The sequence below is a fragment of the Podarcis gaigeae genome (genome assembly GCF_964106915.1).
Source record: "Podarcis gaigeae genome assembly, chromosome: Z".
Taxonomy (NCBI): domain Eukaryota; kingdom Metazoa; phylum Chordata; class Lepidosauria; order Squamata; family Lacertidae; genus Podarcis; species Podarcis gaigeae.
The window spans coordinates 18,822,880-18,832,988 of NC_139691.1; the positions used below are offsets into that span (position 1 = coordinate 18,822,880).

Consider the following 10,109-nt stretch of genomic DNA (forward strand, 5'->3'; position numbering starts at 1 on the left):
GCAGCATTGATTGTAGCTATTGCAATAGGCTAGAACTCCCAGTTAAGAAGTCTGCCATGAGGAGCATCAGAACAAGGGCTTTTTGGCAGCACACAAAGAGCCACAAAATATCTAAACATTCTTAAAACATAAACATCCTTCTATGTACATCAGGAAAGGTTATGGGTCATGAGAAGTAAAAAAACCACACACAACAAAAACCACGCATGGCTCCATATCAGTATCTTCACCCTTGCAGTCACTTTGGAGTGGCCCAAATGTGGCCAGGCCACTGGTCTCAAATGTCATGCTTCTATCACTGCTACTCTGGCAACCAGGTCTTTGGGCTATTGACATGCCTTCCTTGTACTCACTTCCCTTCTACTTTCTCCCAAGAAGCTTCAAGGATAGCTGGTTTTACAGTCCAGAACTAACTCATGATAGAACAACATCCTGGAGGGCCATCTGTGCCACCTTGTTAGATAGGGAACCTCACACAGCAATCAAACCTTTCCCTTTGTGCAATCTAGCTAAGAGGTTAAAAGCAATTAATAGTGAAATATTGAAATGTTACAATCAAAAATATACACCTTGGGTCTCTAATTTTTATATCAGTATATTCCTGTGGCAAAGCAAAAATCAGTATGTAATCACAACACGTGACCTGTTATATTATTTGTGTTCTTTACTACCATGGAGTGGAACAGGTCTTTGTCGCTGGGCTGCAGGCACCTGATTTAGGACAAAAAATCAACACAAACAGAAACTTTGAGAATAATAATAATAATTTTATTGTCTAAACCCTGCCCATCTGGCTGGGTTGCCCCAGCCACTCTTGGGTGGCTTGCAACACATATAAAATCAAATCAGCAGGCTGTAGTTTCGTGGACAGCTCTTTCCACTGTCTTTTCACTGGTGCATGCTTTGCAGTTCGTTTAGGAAACTTAAGAAGAAGCTGTTTCCAGAGACAAAGGTGCTTGAGGTGACAGGCCCAGAGTGCTCTTTTCAAAGTTATGAAGGTGCCCGGAGAACCTTCACAAAGCTTCCTCTCCTGGGCTCACACACACGGGAGCTGCTTTGGCAGGGAAACCACAAATCTTGACAAGTGGATCCAAGAGGGCTTGTTAACGGAAGAGCCGATACATCCTTGGAAGCCGCCCATCCTTGCTGGAAAGGGCTGCCTGGATGTGTTCATAACTGGGCAGCTCAGTCAAGTCCCCCAGGCAGGCTACAGCCGGCTTGTTCCTCAGCATCTTTGTCACCACCCTCTTGATGTCGCTAGCATTCACTTTGCCTAAAGAAGGGGAACAAAACTATCAGGCATGGCTTCAAGGGACATTCAGAACCAATACAAAGCAAAGCCACATTGCCGCTGTTTCTGCTTATGCAAATTTAGTTTTTAAAATTTGGTGCTGAGTACATGTAGGTATTGGCTATTGGACTGTAATGGTGAACTGTAAGAACAACAGGCAAATGCTTCCAGCCCAAGGGTCGCACCTTCCAAAGGCACTGAGTAGGGATAGAGCAACAGATGCAAATGTTATTCTGTTAAGATGGGAGGCAACATTCCAGTGGTGTAAAAGCCAAAGGTGTATTTTCACCCATACATCTCTCTAGCCTCCACCCAGCCAAAGCAAGAAACATCAGCACAGCTAAAGGACACGTTCCAAGCAGGCAAAGGCACCCAACATGGTGCAGAGCACACCCTCTGGAAAGTCATGAAGGCTGGATTGTGAGGCCCAGAGGGATGCATTCAGCCTCAGAGCTGGAGGCTCCTCACCCCACTATTAGCAGGAGATGAAACAAAAAAAATTCCTTCCAGTAGCACCTTAAAGACCAACTAAGTTAGTTCTTGGTATGAGCTTTTGTGTGCATGTACACTTCTTCAGATACACTGAAACAGAAGTTTCCAGACCCTTCTATATAGTGAGAAGGTGGGGAGGGGTATTACTCAGAAGGGTGGTGGGAATGGGTGATTGGCAGATAGCTGTGATGAGCCTGTTGACGACTCTTAACGACTGCAATAGGTCTTACAGGAAAAAGCAAGGGGTGAGAAGGTGAAAAATGGCTTTGTCATGTATAATGAGATAAGAATCCAAGGTCTTTGTTCAGGCCAGGTCTCTCCATGGTTTTAAGTTTGGTGATAAGCTGCAATTCAGCAGCTTCTCTTTCCAGTCTATTTCTGAAATTCCTTTGTAGTAAAACAGCTACTTTGAGATCTTGTATAGAATGTCCTGGGAGATTGAAGTGTTCTCCTACTGGTTTCTCTGTCTTGTGATTCCTGATGTCCGATTTATGTCCGTTTATTTATGTACTCCTCCTGTAGCAGGAGATGAGTTTGGGATGACTAGCACAAAAAGGGAAATCTAAACCAGGAAGGAGGTGCAGTAGGAGCAATGGAGATCAAGGGGCCAGCAAACAGCAGTCATGTGGCCCAGAGAAAGAAAGAAGTGGCTAGAGAAATGAGAGGGATTTAAAACTGCATTAGGAGCCAGAGCTTTGTGTGTGTGCCCAGGAGTGTCAAAGTGATGTGGGCACAATGAAGCTGGTCTTGGTAAGAGCCCAAAATAAAACTGATGGTTACAAAAATATATTCTCCCTCAGAAGAACATGAGAAGCTGCCCTCTAGCTGCATATTGTCTACACTGACTGGCAGCAGCTCTCCAGGATTTCAGGCAGAGGGCATTCCCAGCCCAACCTGCAGATGCTGCTGGGGACTGAACCTGATATGTTCTGCATGCCAAGCAGGTGCTCTGAGCTATGAGGCCCAGAAAAAGAAGAGACCCTAGAAAAGCCAGTCAGGTTTACTTACCAATCAAGACACAGAGCTCATGGGGCAGCTTCCTCATGCCAGTTGCCAACACCTGCCTTCCGACATCCTCAAAAATAACCGGCCGAGACTCCAGGTTCATCATCAGCATGGACTGCAATTGAGTCTTTGCTCGCTCAAGTTCAACCTGGAAGAAGAGACCGAGGACAAACGCAACCTATGTTTCAAGCTTTTGTTTCATGTGCTCCATGGGGAAGGAGGGAGCAGGGTCGGTGACCAAAGGCACCAGAAAGTCATGAGCAGCACAAACCTCCCCAGGAGCTCCTCCCAGGTACCCAGATGGGAATTTGCTGCTGCTGCTCTGTTTAAGAACAGCAGGTAAATTCTAGGAATATGGGGAACAGCTAACCTCTCCAACTGCTCCTGCCATTAAAATGAATTCCCGAGTGATTATTTCCACCATTTCTCGAACCTGGAAACAAATAATGAAGTAAGTAGATGAAAAGCAGCAATGAAGGTGGCTGTCAAGTAGGGACAGGAAGGATGGAAGGAAGGAAGGCAACTGTATAAAATGCTGATCACCAATGAGTTCTTCCTGGAACCCACAAAAGATGAAGAGTATCACCCAATCTTGCCCCACTGAGAGCAGTGGGATTCCAGGGCTGCCTGCATGCCAGCCTGGAAAGCTTTTAGCTGTGGTTGTAAATGCATCCCCACACTGCAGTTACCACAGATCAGCTCATGAGGTGGCCAGAGGAGATGCCCAAGACTGGACACCAAGTGGTCTGTGATGTGAAATCAGTCCAGGAAAGCCACCCACCTGTCTGGGGTCTGCACTGGCATGGATGCACAGGAGGCCTGTGTCTTCGTAGCTGTGGTGGTAGGCTGTGGCATTGTACATCCAGTGATGCCTGGAAAGCGGAAAAGCTAAGGTGAACTCCCACAGGCAACAATTCTTGCTGACTCCTCCACCCTCATCTTGCTCTTCCCCTCTGCTCAAAACCTCCCGTGTACAAATGTGCAATTCATCCCAAATGCAGAAGCACAAGTCTGGGATCTCAGACAAGAAGGTCTTGTGAGGGGATCTGTCACATTGCCCCTTGAGCAGAAGAGACTCACCGGTTGAGCACGTTGAGGTACAGCCGGGTGAACATGCCTTTGCCTGGCCCTCCAGCAGAAAAAGACCCACCTCCTCCCATCATCATGTTCAGGACGGCAAAGGGGATAAAGTCTTCCTCCTAGAATGTGGGGGAGCAAAGGCAGTGGGTGGCTGAGAGTTCGGCGTAAAGGATGTGGAGTGCAAGCAGAGGCTTCAGGGGGCGGAGAGGTCCTTACCAGAAATGAACAGGTTTCCAGCCCAATCATGATGTGGGTCAACTCTGGGATAGGGGTGGGCCCCAAACTCACATCTGACATGTCTTTCTCCAGCTGCAGAGGGAGAAAATAATCAGAAAAAGAAAACAGATGCTCACCGCAGACTGTGGCTTCTTCCAATACGAAGCTTGCGCCACCAATTCCACCTGGAAGCACTTCTTTAAGCATCCACTGGCTAGCAGTAGTGGATTTTCTCTGGCTTACCTTGAGGATCCCTCCTGTGTACTGGGCGACAGACCTGTCCACTGCTGCAGCTGTACTGCTCCCCCACACAGGCTCAGCTCCAAGGAAATACTTCCGGGCGCAGTCCACCAGCTGGTCGTGCTCGATCCCAACGCCAGCCAATACCATCCTATTGGGTGTGTAGTAATTCCGCATGTATGAATGGAGAACCTTCCTGTCAATTTTGTCTATGTTTTCAGCCGGGCAGAATCTGTTCAATCCTACCGTGTTTTCACTGAAAGCTGCCTATTGGGAGAAAAAACGGATGGAGAGGCTCTTTTTTGGGGGGAGGGGGAAGTGATCCACAAATTCATTTGCATTCCCTTGCCTTATAAGAGATGAGTCCCAAGAGTCTAATTAGCAAGAGATTACCACTGGCCTAAATATGTTTATCAGGCAAGACAATAAAAGTTTTTGCCTTCAGCAGAAATTCAACTCTTGTGAACATAGAGCACCAGCAACAAAACCAGTGGCTTAATCACAACAAGATGGAGATCCTCTAAGTGAGCTGTTCTTGTGTCCAGGAATTAGGAAGGTAGCCTATCCTAGAACAGGTACACAGTCTGGGAAGGCTCTCAGAACCAGCACTGGGCAGCTGCTCTGGTAATGCCCCTATTTGGCCCACTGACAGTGTCGTTCCAAAGAGCACCCTCATAGTCAGTTCAAGAGATAAGCGGTCTCTTAGCTACTGCTCTTTTTCCTAAGCTGTGCAGCTGAGGGATTCTCAAGCATCACACACAAAGCGCTCAATTTCAATCTCAAAAACATGTTCCTGGAACAGATTCAAACAGGACCTACTGCATGAATCATCTCTGTAAGCAGTGGCTCTGGATCAGGCCTCATGTTCAGGTCCTCCAACTCAAAGCGGACCGCCATGCGTGTCATCTCAATTTCCTCATCTGTTCCAAGAGAAAAAAGCATCCTAAGAACATACGAAGAGCCATGCAGGGTCAGACCTGTGGCCCATATAGTCAAGCATCTGGTCCTCACAGTGGCCAATGAGGTGCCTCCATGGGAAAGGCGCAAGCAGGGTCTGAGTACAAGAGGGTCCTTGAATGCAGCTCACAGAACCAAACTCAAAGCAAGGCCACTCCTTGACCTTTTGGTCAGTGTACAACAGCACATTTACTGAAGCTGCATTTACGACGGCACATTCACATGCCGTTCTCATGTGGAAGGAAAGTCCTGCCTGAACCGCAATATGGTCCTCAAAACAGAGCCAAGCCTCTGAGTTGCCAACAAATAAATTTCAGAGGACATGCATTTATGTCCCCATGCTACTCTTCTCCTGCCCTGAATCCCCATATTCATGCTATCTGCTGCAGCAACCATAGCCCCTGTTATGTCTTTATCTGTGGAAACAGGGGCTCCCCAAGCCAGGGTTTCAGTCCTCTCTCTCGCTACAGTCTCAAGATTTGTACTGCCTCACCTGATAATCTGGGCTGTAGCACCACATCAGACAGCAGACTGACAACAGTATCCAGGCCTTTGGCATCGGCTGAAACAGCGTACATGGTGGTGTCCCTGCAATGGTGGATGAATTTGGGTTGATGAGCAGTTTAGGACATTCAGCCTCAGTGAAGTCATGGCCCTGAGACACCTCCTACATTGCTGTGATTCTGCTGAGGCCCTTTCTTAAACTATATGAAAAAGCAGTCTTAACTGCATGTGAAGAAATGTGCACCAGACTTAAGAAACCCTGGAAAGCTGCTACAAGTCAGAACAGTTTTGTTATTTATTTACTGCATTTCTATGCCAACTTTTCTCCAAGGAGCACAAAGTGACCCACGTTGTTCCTTCCTCGCTTAATCCAGGTTAGGTTGAGAGAGGCAGCGACTGTCCCACAGTCACCCAGTGAGCTTCATGGTTAAGTGGGGATTTGAACCCTGGTCTCCCAGGTGATACTCTAACCACAACACAACACAGGCTCTAATCTGAACCCTAAAAAGGATTAACATAAGAGCCTGGCGTGAAAGTAGGTCCAACAGTAAAAGGCCTATTTTAGAGGTCCATTTATTGTTTAGCTTTTTAAAAGAGTGAATAAAATACAAATTCGACAGATGCCCATTTGTTTCCTGATCATTTTGTCTTCAGCAGAGGATGCTTAGATTGACATACCTTGACGCCTGACAATCACAGATGCCACCATGCTTCTCCAAAGTGAGGAGGATTTCGTCCTTACTGCCAAACTGAGCTGTAGACTGAAAGCACAACAGAAAAAGCAAGGAAGGATGTCAGCATAAACCATGTTCTAGCCATGGGTGACCATGGCTGTAGCCTAAGAGAGGGGGGGGTTCTCTCAGAGACTTATAGGATTAACAGGACATGGGGAGGAGGCTGGATATGAAAAAGGTGAGGGGAATTATAGGGCACATACATGCTACCAAATAACAGTAGTAAGGATCACAGGTTATTATGATAATTGCTGCTGCTGCTGTTGTTATATCACTTATTAAATTTATATACCGCTCTTCATCAAGAGACCGCAAGACAGTTTATAATAATATGTTCAGCGTGATACCTAACATTAGTCACAGTCTGATTGGGTCCACTGACTTCAATGGATGTTGGTCACCCATAATTGCAAAGAGTAAGTTCAAGTACATATGACTATCACTCATCACTTTACTTACAGAAAAAGCAAGCTTTTCAAGAAAGTGTGAAATTCCACCAGTATGTTTTGCTTCATATCTTGAGCCTGAATTTATAAGGACTGAAAAAAGGGCAGGAGAGAGAGAAGAAAAGAGAATCAGTTTGTTTACCCTCCAAAAGTAGTGTGGACACTCAGATCTTCCTGCGCGTGGGATTGGGAACCCAGTCAGGAGGCATGTCAGGAGGAAAGGCTCAAAAGCCTCTTCACAAATATGACCCCCACCCCAAAACATAAGGCTCTTTGCCAAAGCAAAATTATTCCCATCCCTTTAGATTGGAAAACCAGGATGGGTTTGCTGGTGGGAAGAAAGCAGAGAATAGTCTGTTTTTCCCATCCTGGACCACACAAAATGTGTCACATAATATACCCAAGCAGATAAATCTGGTACCAGGAAACCTGCATAGCTGCAACTGAAATCAACTTACTCCCAACTGTACAGAATTGTCCAAATTTGTTCTGGGAAGCCACCTGCATCCCGTTCTCCAGGGTGGTCACTTTGGTTTCAAAGCCCTCTTGGCCATCAACAGTGGCAAAGACGGGCTTTGGCACTCCAGGCAGAGGAGCTGTCAGAGGGATGTTGGGATAGCTGCCCCCACTGCTGTATTTCCGGTAGGCAACTAGGCCAAACCTACAGAAGAATAAATAAGAATTTACATGGATTTAGAAATAGTTTCAGCAACTATAGGTTGCATTCATTTGCTAGATCTACTCAGACCCATTGAAAAATAATGAGCATGGTGTAATGTAGAGCTATTCGTTTCAATGGGTTTAAGCAGACTTAGTTGGATTTTAATTGCTTTACTTTTATATACTGCAGGTTTATATATGACACGTGCTTCGTTTGTAAGAACGGCAGGATACAAACAAAATATATTAACAGTATATATATATATATATATATATATACACACAAACACACACACACACACACACACACACATACACACACACCAGACTTACATGAAGATATCAATGCAGTCCATAGGAGCCAAATACTAGGGAGGTCCCTTCATCCCCCCCAAAAATAAAATATTAGAGGGCACCAACTTCCCCAAGTTGATGTACATTGCCATTTGAATGGTGTGCAGCGCATCTTGTGATCAATTATGTGAGGTGGGGCTTACCTGGGCCCCCCAATATTTTATTCAAGTTGGTGCCTCTGATGCAGCCACAACATAGCTGTCAACTTACAGATTTGAAAATAAGGGACCAGCAGCTTCGAAAATAAGGGATCAGCAGCCCAAATAAGGGATTTTGCTATTGTAAAGAGTTACATACATTGGTAGGATTGACAGATGCTGTCAATCTGGCTTGAGGTAGTTGCGGCGCTGCGGCGGCCGCAGAAGCGCCACCCTTCTGCGTCCTTCCCCATCCCCTCCTCTTCCTCCTCCCTTAGGCCGCCTCCTCAGCTGCTACCACCGCTGCCACCTCCGGGCTCGTGGGTGGCGTGGGCAACAGTCTCTCTCTCTCCCCCCCCCCCTCGGGCAGGGAACGGCCAATGGAACTCCTTGCGCAAGGATGACGGCGCCAGCACGCGCTCTCTCTCACCGCGGAGGACCCCGAGCCACTGCTTCCCTCCCGAGCTGGGCGAGCATGAAACTCAGGAAATTTAAGGGACATCATCAATAAGGGACAGCTGCGGGACACTGCGCTGGGATAAGGGAGTTTCCCGCCAAATAAGGGACGGTTGACAGCTATGAGCCACAACCTTCCTGGTTCCTGCTAGGAGACCTTGTTCAAACCACTTAGCATGACCTACATCACAGGGGTGTAGTGAGGATAAAATTGGAAGTGGCAGGGGTGGAATGGGGGTGCTGGGGGACGCAGCCACTGCCTTGAGCTCACCACGGGGAAAGCGGTGCATAAACGATGCTTGCCGTTATATTGAGTTAATACAGCGTGGAGGGAGGTCTGTGCTGCACCCACCGGGAGCTCCTGCCCTCCCCGCGAGTTCCACAAAAACGGTTTCTCCCTCAGGGAAAGGGGCCGCCTCTTGGCGCGCTCTCTCTCTCTCTCTCAGGAGGGGAGAATCTCGTGGGCAGGAAGCGTCTCCCCATCGTCCCCACTGAGTGACAAGCTGAGGGAGGCGGGGCTCACTGCTAACGTTTCGCCCCCAAATAACGCCCCCCACCCTCGCCGGGTCCGCTCCAGCCTCACCTCCGCGCGGAGCCCCAGGCGCCCCGACCGACCACCTTGGCCGCCATTTTTGCTTGCCTTTACGGCGAGGGCGGAGAGGTGCCAGTCACGAGACACGCGAGGTGAGCGCCGATTGGCCAGTTGAGGAGGGCAGCGTGGATTGGCCGGCGGCCGCCTTTACGGGGCGGGGCTTAAGTCAGCTGCTGCAAGAGGGAGAGAGAAGATAGGAGGGCGAGAGTAAAGAGGAAAGGAGAATAAGGTTCCTGCTTGACACTTCCAAATCTCAATGGACCCCTATCCCTAAGAGGTTTGACGGGCAGATTCTTCGTGCCTCCTCCGCCCTACGGTTTTTTGTGCACTCTGAGGGGGCACTGTGCTTCAGAGCCTTGCTTTTCGATCCCCTACAGCCTCTATGGCTTGCGTGGCGTAGAACTCCTCCGCTCTCGCTTTGCGGTGGCGCCCAAAGGCCCGCCTCTCTCCTGGACGCGAAGCGTATTGGCCTCCTATATCCCCTCCCACCACAAGAGTTCTGGGAATTGTAGTTTGCTGTTGAGGAGTGCCCTTCACTGAGGGGCAATAAGTTTCCTGACTCCATATGCGGGGAGGAAATCACACGCGCAGGCGTGTGCCAGGGGCAGCAGTAGCTATCCAAAGATTTTGGGCAGGTGTCTCTTCAGCCCTACCTGTAGAGATGCCGCTGGGAATTGAACTGGAACGCCTTCTGCAAGGCAGCGCAGGTGCTCTGCCACTGAGCCATGAATAAGGACACAATGGGTTCTGATTGCACTAAGAAGCCAGTTGCTCATTGCTTGCACAGACATGGCTAGATCCGTAAGAGCCTTGGGGCACAGGTCCATGGCATAAGTTTGCATTGCAAAGTTGAGAGAGACCCACATGGGCGTGGCCAGGATTTATTTATGGGGGCGCAGAACCGAGTTATGTGCAACACAATTGGTCAGTTAGTTAAACATTTTT

General features: G+C 48.1%; 1 protein-coding gene across 1 annotated transcript; it reads right to left on the minus strand.

The window, feature by feature from the left end:
* Window positions 1-746: 746 nt before the first annotated feature.
* PMPCA (peptidase, mitochondrial processing subunit alpha) lies at window positions 747-9,277 on the minus strand. Its single transcript, XM_083722345.1, has 13 exons — window positions 9,156-9,277; window positions 7,424-7,626; window positions 6,979-7,058; window positions 6,464-6,546; window positions 5,775-5,869; window positions 5,144-5,244; window positions 4,328-4,591; window positions 4,085-4,177; window positions 3,869-3,987; window positions 3,570-3,660; window positions 3,159-3,221; window positions 2,792-2,936; window positions 747-1,273 (listed from the first exon to the last, which is right to left on the minus strand). Exons 1-13 carry the CDS (start codon window positions 9,200-9,202, stop codon window positions 1,104-1,106), a joined length of 1,554 nt encoding a protein of 517 aa, XP_083578471.1. The 5' UTR covers window positions 9,203-9,277; the 3' UTR covers window positions 747-1,103.
* Between the last annotated feature and the right edge of the window lie 832 nt (window positions 9,278-10,109).